Source organism: Nycticebus coucang, chromosome 12, assembly GCF_027406575.1.
Source record: "Nycticebus coucang isolate mNycCou1 chromosome 12, mNycCou1.pri, whole genome shotgun sequence".
Taxonomy (NCBI): Eukaryota; Metazoa; Chordata; class Mammalia; order Primates; family Lorisidae; genus Nycticebus; species Nycticebus coucang.
The window spans coordinates 20398210-20411665 of NC_069791.1; the positions used below are offsets into that span (position 1 = coordinate 20398210).

The 13456-nt window shown below is 40.4% G+C and overlaps 1 protein-coding gene across 1 annotated transcript in view; it reads right to left on the reverse strand.

The window, feature by feature from the left end:
• Positions 1–215: 215 nt before the first annotated feature.
• The window catches only part of ANO6 (anoctamin 6), a 187865-nt gene continuing 174624 nt past the window's right edge, over positions 216–13456 (reverse strand). The window contains exons 17-20 of the mRNA XM_053556715.1: positions 11704–11909; positions 7422–7624; positions 6008–6113; positions 216–3450 (exon numbers count right to left, since the gene is read on the reverse strand). Of these exons, the coding sequence (XP_053412690.1) occupies positions 3244–3450; positions 6008–6113; positions 7422–7624; positions 11704–11909 (722 nt within the window). The 3' untranslated portion in view covers positions 216–3243. The remainder of the gene's footprint in view (positions 3451–6007; positions 6114–7421; positions 7625–11703; positions 11910–13456) is intronic.

Consider the following 13456-nt stretch of genomic DNA (forward strand, 5'->3'; position numbering starts at 1 on the left):
CGCATGCAGTGGCCTTGGCTGAAACCCCCTCCCCATTTTTCCCCCAGAAAAATCATGTTCCAAAGTGGTGCTATTGTACCTAAAATATTTCATTTACATAAAAGTGTACACATTTATTATCTAAGTGATACATAACTGGTCACCAGTAAATAGAGAATATATTTGTTCTTGTCCTTAAAATCATTAAGACAATACATACAGAGTATGCCACAGTATTGTTTGTAAAAATGAATTTATTAAAATGCTCATAATTATAAAAGAATATTAAAATGCACAGAAATTAATAGACACTAATTACAAACTTTACATCTTATGCTACAATGTATGAAAAGCATCATGAATATTTTAGTTCTCTTTTCTGGAGCTGCTCATACATTTTAACTTCTCACACATCTTATAAGATGAACATAAGAAAATGGCACAAGAAGTGTTTCAACGAAAGAACACATTCTGACCGACCCCTATTGTGAATTAATGTTATATGAAATTCAAGACACACATGCATTCAAAAGGGAAGGCTTTGGGGACAGTATACAAGATGGCTTTGATTAGTTTTAAAACTAAAATGATTACTTTCCCTTTCTAATGACATAACTGAAATATCTGAGGGACATTTAAAGAAAAATCCCCTGAGTATTTGGTCTAACGTTTCAATTCGTTGAAATTCACAGGCATTACAAAAGGATATAAAGCTAAAATTTCTTTAGTGGTTAACACTGGACAGGTCGGGGGTCAGATTCTCCCTTGGCAGGTCCACTGCCACGCCCTTAGGTTTCCCGGGTGCTGGCGCTGTTCCCACTAACAGACTCACACTGCGAGTGACCCTGGGACTCCCTGATGTCCTTCCTCGTGTGGATTTCTTAGCATTGTCAGACTCACACCGGCTGCCCTTAAAAATGTGGGGTTGTTTTCTCTCCTGCCCACTGCAGCACATTTTAAACTAGAAGAGGATTCTGTCCACATGAAAACATAAATGCATGTTTGTTTGGCAGTTCTGTCGATAAAAATGTTTTCTTTTCCATGCTGACATCAACAGTGATTAGTCGCCACATTCAAACACTAGGAAATAGTCACACACTTTAGAGAAAAGAGGTAACAGAGAGGAAGGACACCCCTCCCAGGGACAGTGTCACAATGGAGTGAGGAGAGGACAGGTGGCACTCCTGCCCAGGCCAGGCCGATTGAAAACTGGCTTCCTCCCGTGGGAAGAAGTCCACTCTCCATCCTAGAGCGGACAGACCACACGTGGCCTGCCTTGAATGCCCTTCGGCTGCATCATTAACATGATTAAGAAAGATAGCAAAATGTTGTCCCTCATCCATTGGGACAACTCAAAACCCCAGAAATACTGCTTTTATGAATCCTATATAAATATTGGGTGGTTTTTTTTTTTTTAAGACATTCATGGCAGGCATTTAAAACCGTGGTCTAGAGTTAAGCTACTTTAACGAGCCATCTATCATAAAGTGTGTTTCTCTCTCCTCAGCTGCTGGGATGCTGACAGGTAGGCTCCTCTGGCACCTGAGCAGTGGTGGCATCCCAGCAGGAGGAGGCCTGTCCAGCATGAACGGGACAACAGTCACCTCCTGTTCCTCCTTCTGCACCCAGCACCAACTGTCACCAGTCAAGGGGAAGAGGTGCTGGCTCCGTGTCTTCTCCAGAGCTCTCCAAGGCCTGACGATTAGGGGCTGTCAAGCAGAGTAGACCACCAGGCTGAGCAAAATTCGGGGGCTGGGTCTGTGTGATGGGGTGGGAGTTCAGGAGGAAGTAGTCTCCAGATACTGGTATACTTTGTGGCCAAAGCATTTTCCTTTATTACCCATAACTGCCTGGTTGGCCCTAGAAGAGGCTGGATGCTCAAGTCAAATGCAGAGTCTCTTTTCTTGATTAGAAATTATCTGGGTCTACTCCTATCTCGTGCGTAATCTCCTACAATTACAGATGAGTCACTGGGCCTAGAAGAAGAGGGTGGAGGGTGCCGGGAAGCCACATTCACTATGGTGGCAGCTTTGGTATGTTGACCAGTAGGGTGTATAAAAATAAGCCCAGTCCTGTGGACTCCCTGACAAAAGGCACTCCCCAGACTAGGACCAGGATTAGCGTGGTTCATGATCAGGGCACGTGCTGTTCCTGACCGTGTACAATGTCCTCAGGCCACCATGGCTATGTAGTGAGCTGTTCACGAAGGCGCTTGGTGATGTGTAATAATGTACATCCTGTCTCTAATGAATCAGTCATCTGGTGGGAAATTAGACTTTTCTTTTCCAGACTAATATGTTGATAAGAAGTGTATTTTAATCATGTGATATTATTTTTCCCCCCGAGAAATGACACATCTTTAGGAGAGGTAAGTTAATTATCCAGATCAACATGAGTTACAGTTCTATTTGAATCTGTAACCTTCCCTACTTTTGTCATCTTATTCCCTTGAGATCTGCAAAGCAGTCAACACTGATTAGGCACAGAGTGTTCTGGGAGTGCTCCTGGAAGATAAAAGGTGTCACTGTAGATTAGGACAAATATGCTTCAAGACCGTGCTAGCTTCATTCTAATCCACTAAGAATATGTCTCTGAGATGGAAAGACAGGCCCAAATGAAGACTGAAATCCTCTGTCTGATGAAATGAGGTTCCCTTTGGGGGGTATACGATAATACACCTACATAAATTGTGAATTCTTAAGTCTATCTGTCCCGCAGAGGCAGTACGCAAACTGAATTCCAAGTTTGCTACTTTGAATCACATGAAAGCTGTTAGTGTGGGACCTTGTCTCGTCTTCAGTGATGGTAGTGTAAGAAATAAATAACTCAGAAACAAACCTGGCAAACTGAAGAAATGGGAACATTGCCTACAAATAAAGATCACATGCCTGAGAACAGGAAGAAATGAAAGCAATCACACAGGAGAAAAAAATAAAAGAATCCATTCTGCTTTAACAGACGTGGTTTTAAGCACACGAAGAGGCTTTATCTGTGTTCCTAAAATTCCAATTTATCCAAAAAAAAAAAAAAAAAGGTAATATTTTAGGTTTTCTGGGCGATTAGTTTTATGCCCTTCTTGATCTAAATTTTACATCTCCCAGTTCCTGCATCGCTGGCTGAAACTGAAAAATTATATACATGGAAATGGCAATAGTTAAGACTCACATTGGCTGAAGTGATCTAACTTAAACATTCTCATTAGTGATTCATAATATATTTTGACAGAGCTAAATTCCTGAAAGTGCTTCTCAGAACATAAAGCTCTTACTCTAATTTTGGCCGTAAATTGTTATCTACTACTTCTGTCATCCTCTCTGCGATGACGCCCATGTTTTTTGTAATATCTTTGAGGTGACTCTCGTGGAGAAGCTTCTGGGTTAGGTATTTCTCTCTCTTGATCTTGCTCTTTGTGAGTTTTGATACGTCTGGAATGGCATAGGAAATGATAAACTTCACAGAGTAGATGACGTGCTGCAGGAGAGAAGAAAAATGCCAGTCACAGGAAACAGAAGGGAACCCAAAGTGCCTTCCATTCATTTCCACTCGTCACTAGGGCAGTGTGTGTGGACAAAGCAGTGGACATTCTACACGGGTGAGGTTGGACAATGAAGTCATCTCCCAAGGGGGGTCAGGGACTGACCATCACCCCACTGATGGTTTTTTCCCCCTGCATATTTGTTTATTCAGGACAACCAAACACCTGAAAACACTGGTGAGGGTCAGTCCTGGACCTCCCCCACATTGGTATGCAATTGTTAGTTCATGAGCTCATCTTAGAAAAAGTGCTACATACCTCACTGTGAATATTACTATGGTCAGCAGGTGGCCAAAGGGAGGACTCTGAAGGTGACCGTAGTTGATATTGAGCAATGAGGTATGTAGCACTTTTCCTGGGATGAGTTCACATACTTAATTGTCAGACCTCATGCCTTATAGTTTCTTATTGTTAGTTCAGTTTTTACACTACCCTTTGTTTAAACATTTTTTTTTTTTTTTTGAGACAGTCTCACTATCACCCTTGGTAGACAGCTATGGCATCACAGCTCACAGCAACCTCAAACTCTTGGGCTGAAGGGATTCTCTTGCCTCAGCCTCCCAAGCAGCTGAGACTACAGGTGCCTGCCATAATGCCTGGCTATTTTTTTGTTGTAGTTGTCCTTGTTGTTTTTAGCAGGCCCAGGCTGGGTTCAAACCCGCCAGCCCCGGTGTATGTGGCTGGCACCCTAACCACTGAGCTATGGGCACCAAGCCTGTTTAAACATTTTCAGATACAGTTAACTTATATTCCTTATTTGATAACTCAAGCTTTTAAAGTTATCAAACATTCAAATCAGTTGTTTTTTTTTCCGTGCTGAATCTCTTTTTTAAAATTTCCCCTTTCAGCTGGGTGCGGTTGCTCACATCTGTAATCCTAATACTCTGGGAGGCCAAGGTGAGTGGCTTGCTTGAGCTCAAGAGTTTGAGACCAGCCTGAGCAATAGCAAGACCCTGTCTCTAATAAAATAAAATAAAAAAAAATAGAAAAACTAGCCAGGTGTTGTGGCAGGCACCTGTCGTCTCAGCTACTAGGGAGGCCGAGGCAAGAGGATTGCTCAAACCCTGAAGTTTCAGGTTGCTGTGAGTTATGATGCCATGGCACTCTACCTAGGGTGACAGAATGATACTCTGTCTCAAAAAAAGGAAAAAAATTAATTAAATAAAATAACATTTCCCCTTTCATTGTTAATCTTTGATTGTGAGCTTATACTTGATTATCTTGATCTGAGAAAAACCTGGGGTCTAAATTGAGGACACTTTTCTCCAGAGAATACTTCCTTCTACTCTAAAACCAATTTAGCTTCTTTCTGGGTTTCTTGCTTTATGAATCACCTCATTTGCCCCCACCTTTGTAGATTTAATTCTCCTCTCTTCCAGTGAGCTCTGAAGTACCGAAGGAATCATGTTTCAAGCTGGTTCTACATGTTTTGTAGTGAGATGGCCACTTATAGTATCTAGACCACCATAATATCAAAAGCAGAAGTCCAATCACTTTAGCAACTGCGTATCTGAATAGACTCTAGTGACTTGCTGATAGATTAGATATTGTACTTTATGATGGTAGACTAAAAAGAAAAAAATACTAGTAGTATGAAAGCCCGGTAGTCTACATCCCTTCTTCCTTGCTAACTGATCTGATTTTATTCAGAGCATTGAATCATCTCCTGTCTCAGCCCCACTGCTGGTAGGAGGAACCAAGTGGTCTAGTCCTACCCAGTGATATGTAGGTAGAAGTCTGCTGGGAGGGCTTTCCTGACAAAAAGGACCTGATATGGCTAGCATCACCCTTCTTCTTCTTGCCTCAAATGTCAATGTGTTATGTGGAATTGCAGCAGCCACAGGCTATGTAGGAGAGACACCTAGAGCATCAGACATGCTCCTCGTTGATAAAAAAACTCCTTATTTGTTTCGGCCCCTAAGTTATCACACCAAACAAGTAGCTTCTGAGGCTTTATAATTTGGTAGTAGTTATCCACTGGGAATTACAAGGAGACTTGGCTAGACTGATTGCAAATTCACAGCTCCCTTAGTCATTTTTTCAGAGCTGGTCCATTTTAGGGAGATAGCAAACTATTGTAAAAAGTTGGTTTATTATGAAAATGCAATAAAAGAAAATAATACAAATAAACTATCATAGCAATCAAAGTTCCTCATGGGCAGAGACACCATCATATTTGCCTTGAATAAGCCCGTTCACAGCCCAACATGCTGCCCAAGGCCTCATATTTTAAAAAGGCACATAGTTAATACTGAATTATACATAATGTGTTTTTTAACTTTTAAAGCAGATAACCAATTTCATTTAATTAATGAGAACATTATAAATGTTCTTGGGGCAAACCTCATTAATATTTAATTTAAAACAGTTGGTAGCGAGTGATAAGGAAGAAAATACCATATATTTTAAGTACAGAGTTGGCAACACTTAAAGTTAATAGAAGGTCTGCAAACATACGGCCTTAGAAACTATTTCACAGTGCGTTTTTCCTACCTCCATGACGATGATAAAAGCCAGCTTGGCTGCTATCACGTGCCAGTAGTAAATGTTGTGTTTATACTCCTGTGGGTGTCCAGGCGGGTATCGGAAATCACGATACCTGGGAACAAAACGGACATGTATTAGGAGACCGATGTTTTTGATCATATATTAAAAAGAGGTCATATTTGATTCAATGCTCTTCTAAATTGAGTATCACAGAATTTTTCTCCTAGAGCTCACTTTGGTTACAACTTCCCCCAAATACCTGCAATAATACCTCATTTAATATGATAGAAAATAATACTGATAGGTTCCATCTTTGTAAAACAGCATCCATTTTTTCGTTTGTTTTTTTAAACAGAATCCATTTTTATTCAGTAACTAAAGTTCCTAATTGTTCCTCCAGAGCTTCATCCCTGCTTCCTCAAAGGAATACACCTAAAATAACTGCTGTTGGAGGGATCGTGTTTATACATTTGTTTATACAACATTGTCATCGAGTTTCACTCAGTGCTGGGGCTCTCTTTCCCTACGCAGAATACCTCCTGCTTGATACCATTTTCCCGCCAACTCTCTCCGTCAGGTATGTGTGTTCCTGCAGCTGGCAGACACTCTTCAGCCAGCATGTCCCTACCTTTCTGCCTGTCATCTATTAAACCTAGAAGAGTTGAATTTCTGGTTAGGATTATGTAAACTAAGAGTAAGCAGACTCAGTGTAGGACTCTGAAGAGGCTTGACTATGCGTAACTTTGAAACATTTATTTTTGGCTTATGTCCGGTTTCTTGGTTGAGTTACTAAGAGTAACGTCAGAAGAGTTGGACTAAATTGAGTTCTAAAGGCCCCCTTTTCAGGTAAGACTCTATGATTGAGGAAAAGAATTCTATGCTCCATAGTCGACAGACTTTATCAGCTTGTAATTTAGCTGGTGTGTGTCATCTGTAGTTGAACTCACCAGCCATTAAAATCAATGCAGAGCGCTCTGGAATATTCTTATTATTATTAATAATAATTATATTAATAATATTCTTATTACAGCTCCTATCTTTACATCCTTGTTTAAGCTGAGGATGCTAATTTGTCCTTCAGCAACCTCAGGTTGTGCTTGTTTAACACACGTTATTCTCAGTAACTGAATGACGCATGTATCTTGGTATCTGGAACGTGTGGAGTTTTCCCATTTCTAAGTACCATAAATCAGTCTCCCAGCAGCCATTCTGAAACTCTCATCTTTAAATCTTGCTTTATGGTTTGTGAACGTTTTAGCTCTGGTCTTTATTCATTGTTTCTTTCTTTAGTTTCCTTGAAAAGAAAGCTATGAGAAGAAATGTCTCTAGAAGTTTGATTTAAATGATACCAAACAGCATGACATCACTAACAAAACTCCTTTGACACATAAGTACATTTTTAAGCAGGTACAGAACTTGCCTGCACGTGGTATGGTTGCCAAGCCCAGAGTACGGGTTTCCCTTGCTTTTGTTTCTGAAGTCTGCGATGTTGAAGATGGACAGAGTGTTGTTGATATACCCCTGCATGGTGTAGTCTGCGTGGTCCCCGTAGGGCGGCACCGAGAAGGACCAGTAATACACCAGGCGGGGGATCATGTCTGATGTGAAAGCAATGATCATGGCCTATGTCGGGAGGACAAGAAGCAAGGCAGTATTAATTTAGAGCTTTTATAACCATCGTTAACAAATATGGTCAACAGAATTATTATTTTCATCAACTTGATGTTTTTAAAAAATTAAAGATTCAGAAACCTTCTTAACTGTGAAATGGATACAGACAGTAAATTTCCTGCAATCTTTAAGCAACGATTATAAAACAGAATATTCCTTTGCTTTTGGTCTTCATTTCTAAGGGAATACTAATAGAAGTCCACGTGCTGTTCAAATGCAAAGGCCTGATAGTTGCCCATACAGTAAAGGTCAGTTTAGTCAAAATAAGTGTAACTAGGGCATTGTGGGTAATTAAAGAAGTTGCTTGCATATATTAAATTAGTATTTTTCAAAAAATATATAAAATTCAGTCAACATGAGAGTTACACTTGATTTAATTTTAATCTTTTATGTTTTAGATTTAGAAGATCCTTTTGTAGGTGTAATAATAAGGTCTAAATTATAAAAATAATTCTGCTTTTTATAATTACTTTGTAGAATAATCAAAACTAATTTGTCACTTGCTTCTCATAAAGAATATACACTACCTAAAATATTCTCCTTGATTTAAATTTAAATGACCTTCAAATTCACACTTTTTTTCCCTACAGTATCTTGACTTGTTTACAGAAGCCAGCCCGTGGTCTGATTTATCTTAAACTCTTGTATACTTATGTTTTATTGCTTCATTAGGGAGAAAACTTTTTTTTTAAATTAATTTTATAAAAGGTGAGTAGCAGGAAATTATATTGGATTGTTCCAAGCAATGATGTCTGTTTTGTTAGATCTCCTGCCTAAAGCTCTATACTTCCAAAAGAGTAAATGGATAAAGTTATGAAAGTTATAAATTAGTGAGTAACAAAAATAAAGTTTATGTTTCCAGATACTAAATACAGCTCAATCATAAACGTGTGTCTGTGTCGGGGTGACATCAGGATGTAAAGCTGTTGTGAATTACAAGAATTTTCTCTAAATGTCTTTTATTTGGGCTTTAAATTTTCCAGTGTATAAAATTAAACCAGACTCTATGTGAATAAACAAAGCTAAGTGATTCAGTCATTAATTGAAGTAGAAAAACAGATCTGGTTTTGGGTCAGCATGATTTTTTTTTTTGGTAGAGACAGAGTCTCACTGTACCGCACTCGGGTAGAGTGCCATGACTTCACACGGCTCACAGCAACCTCTAACTCTTGGGCTTACGCGATTCTCTTGCCTCAGCCTCCCAAGCAGCTGGGACTACAGGCACCCGCCACAACGCCCGGCTATTTTTTTTTTTGTTGCAGTTTGGCCGGGGCTGGGTTTGAACCCGCCACCCTTGGCATATGGGGCCGGCGCCCTACCCGCTGAGCCACAGGCACCACCCCAACATGATTTTTAATAGTACTCTTCTGAACATATGCTTTAGACACAGCGAGACCACAAACCAACAAATAACATCTTAGGCAAAGTGACAAAAACAATTAAAGGGCTTTTTTGTTGCAAAATTTCTCCCACTAGAACCAGCTCTGTCATTTCCTCTGATGTATAAGATCTCCGTGTGTGTTTCTGCCTTTTGGTAGTGGGAGTGAGGCAAGAACAGTTTACCTTTTTCAAGATTTCAACAGATTAGATTTTCGTTTTATTATTCAACTTCACTATATCTTTTTATAGAATCACCTGCAGATGTGCGTTAGGAAGCTACACAAATTCCAACAAAGATAATTCTATTGTCTTCTGACAAGATACTTTTCCTTCTGAATTGAGCTTCTTTGAGAGACGTGTTGTAGGAGTGCAAATAAATGCAGTGTGCTTCATCTTCCCTGCTGTTCTGCACACAATTTTCCATTTATATCAAAATAAATTAAAACTGGTCTTCAATAGCAGATGCTCTGGCATAATACAGCAATGTCAATTCAGCTTATTTACTGAACCAGCAGCCTTAAAATGAGTGATTTTATACCAGCTCCTGCTTGGAGGCCCACTCCTCTCCCTGGTGGCTGTTCTTTCTTTGGCACCCATTAGGTTGTTGGAGATACGCATTAGGTGTTTGAAGGATAACAGATGCATGTTTAAGGCCTGCCTCCATCCATACTCGTGTATGTGTACGCACACAGCATCTTGGAAGTGCAACAAACCCTAATAACATGGGAAAAAGGACCATCCATGGTTTAATCGATGTCACAAATCTAACAAGCACTTTCTGAGGGTGATAGAACTGCTATTGAGTAAGAACCAACGGCACCAATTAGCGGGTGTGTGTGTGTCTGTACACACGCACACCCAGAGCAGCCTTAGAAATGCAGCCAACCCTCCATCTGTGCAGTGGAGGGAAGCCAGGGCATGGATGCTGGGAAAAGGCACCTAACACAATCAAACCAGAATGCTTGAGGAATGGGGAGTTTGAGTCAATTGCATTTTCTGATTAGCTGAAGGTCAAAAACCCTTTTAGTTTCAAACCTTGTTGCTGAAAATTTTCTTAAAGCACGCAAGTCCGTGCTCCTGCCCTGCTTAGTGTACAGCAGTGTATTGAACATGACAGATTCATTCTTTTATGACTGTGCAACTTGAAAGGCCTCGCTGTCGTACTTCTAAACATCCGTCTTCATGCTGCAACACAGTGGATGTTGAGGGGACAGGCCTTTTGGGTGAATGGAAACTGACATACCCTCACAGTTGTGTGTGTGTGTATGTGTGATCTGCAACTTTCTCCAAAAAATAAGAGATAGCATGCAATTCAGAAAAAAATCGAGGGTTCTGGGGTGTGTAAGAGTGACGGACTACAGATAATGTTTTATTGTCTAAATCTGTAACCACAGGCCAGTCACTGGTTTTCGAAATTCTTGTGCCTCTTGAGGTACCAGGTCAGTGTTAATAACTATGAGGAGTAATGAAGCTGATGAGTCAGCAGCAAGCAGGCTCTACGCACTCCATGCACGCACATAGTGAATTCCCTGACAACTCTTTGTGGTATGTGCTATTCTTATAACCTGCAGTAGGGAGTTGTGCATTTTACGGGTGGTAAAAATGAGGCTCTGGAGTATTAAGGCCTGCAGCTCAGAGCTGCAGTGCTGGGGATTGGAGCTCGGGTCTCCCTGACTCTCAGGCCTGTAGTGCTCAGACTCTCTCATCTAGTTCCTATAGGTACTGCTGGAGTCTCCTCGGTTTCTGCAGGTGCTTGTGGGAAAAAGCTAGGGACTTACGACAAATGTGGCTTCAGAAATTAAAACCGGGAAACTGTTGGGGGAAGCGGATCTAGGAGATTGGAACTGAAATATGGGAGGAACTGGCCCTGGTTTTAAGGACATTTCTAGGGAAAGAGGTCTTCTGATGGGCCAACATGACAACTGCTCTGCCTGAGAGCTCTGCTGGTCTGTGCAAAAAAAAAAAAAAAAAAAAAAACTGTTCAAATTTGTCCATAAAAACAATTAACAAACAATTAATTGTAAACAACTGACTTCTGTTCCCTTGTGGCTGGGATATAGGTAGGGTGTAAGACTGCTTTGGCCAATGACCAGAGTGTGGTTCATGAAGACCTAGGGACGGGGTGGAACCTACTTCCTGTAAACACTGCCCTGGAGACAAGGTAACACATAATTAGGAATACATGAGGTGTTTATACTTCTCCAAAGTTCATATTTTAAGTTGATACTTTGGAATCTGTAGTAAAATGGCCTTATTTTGAGGTCTTCCAAGTATGAATGAACAGATTTCTACCCATATTATAAAAGCATTTTCTGATAACTCCTTGTATAGTTATGATAGGATTAAAAATGTTAGCACTTATAACCATCATCACCATTTTTATTAAATAAAAACTTAACCAATAAGCAATAACAGTAACTGTGTAGGAGGTCTTGACGTTTTAAGTCAAGAATACTAATTATAAACAAAATTAGAACAGATTTAACAATTAGTTGTATGATACACAATAACTATGTTGTTCCTATGGATGATAATCTTAGCATCATCGTCTCGTATCACAAAAACACCAAACATTTGATTCCTTGGTAGCAACTCTAATGCATTTTTGGACTTTTCAAGGTCTTTGCCCTGCAAAGCCTAGGTCTACTCACATTGGTCACCACAGCCAGAATTGCTATCCCTTGCATGATGGGCTGCCAGGCTCCAATGTCTTGGGCTTTCTCGGGCACCAGGCGTCTAAACTGGGTAGTCAGTTTCCACGCGTCCACTCTTATTTCCAATATATTGTTCACCAGAGCCAACAGAGGGGCCAGTGGGAAAGAGGCCACAAACAAGGTGACGAACCCAAACTGAATAACTGTCAATGGAATGGACACACATCATGGGGGTGGATGAATGGAAGGACAACACATTTTCCTTTACTCTTGAAAGAGAAAGGCAAACAAAGAACTAAATCCCAGAGAGAAAACACATGCACAGTAAATACTGAAGGCTCCACAGTAAAAGAATTAAAACACTAATATGAACTCTCTGGAAAGAAGACTCATCATAGCCGGTTTCTTTCCCACGTCTACACCTTCATAGAACGATATATTTAAGAATCTTTGGTCAACCAGAATTATTTGCTGGTTGTAAACCTGTGACACTCCAAGCATATTATTCATTCTCAGTGTTGAAATTGTAGAATGTTAGAAGATGATTCGTGATTTACGAGTTTAGAAAAAGAAAAGAAATATTGTGGACATATCTAACAAGTTAAAAGGAAGTAGGAAATATCCTATTGGGACGGGTCTGCTTAGAGAATGTTGGAGAAAATATGCTGAAAATATCCTGAGTCTGTGAGTGCAAGTGTGGTGTGTTCAGAGAAGTTGGTATCATTATAAACCACACAGATATGGGGTAAAAGTGTCTTAGTAAGTCACAGTCCTTCTTTAAGAATCTCTATCTTGAGGTTGTAAAGTCGAGATTCAGGAGGTGGCTTAGAAGTTCTCTTCTCCTGGTCTGTAATTTACTTGGCCTTACTATAAACGGGGCAGCAGAGATTTGGGTTAAGCTGCACCATAGTGTGGAAGAAGTAAGAAATAAGGCCAAAGGTCTAAAAGAGGAAACTTTGAGCTTTTGACCCTGCCTTCCTAACTGGCAGAACTTCAGAGGAAACGTGTATAGAGATGTAAGTAAGACTGAGAAGGAGAGGAAAACCCACAGCCTGTCCGGCTTCCTGCTCAGATAAGGGGCGGGACTGACGCTGGCCAGTAAGGGCAATGCTGTGGAGGGCGTGGCCAGGCAGGGGAGGAGCCAGTAGGTGCTTCTAGCCTAAGAGGATACCGGAATGTTTCAGAACAGACAGGGCAGGTATGTCCCACGGGCCAGACAGAGGTGCTCACATTCAAAGACGTCAGACAGGAAGGATAAGAGCTGGGGATGCCACAGAGTTGGCAGCGGCAGCACTGAATAAAAATGAATCAATGCGTTTGTCTATGACTCACCTCACCCTAAATAAACATGTCAGTGCAAGTAATGTAAGCGTGTGGAGTAGGTCAGAGCCAACGTGGTCAATTGGCAAGCACACGTCCCACGGAAAGGGACAGTTCAGTCATATGTTGGAATGAGGGCCCAACATTGCCAGATCTCCTGATGATTCAAGAGAAGCCAGAAATAAGGGTTATGATAGCGATCAGTCCAGCTAAAAAAATCCCAAAGAGAAAAGACTTCATTTATAACGACAATACAAACACAAACGAGAGTTATGATATTTGACGACAAAACAAAAACAAATAATGATGAATAATAAATGAATGGTAATTGGGTAGACTCAACTTTGGGAACATATCAAATTATTTTTACACAAAATAATTTAGAATTCTAATGTAAATTTGGTTAATAATCCCAATTGGACTTTTAAAA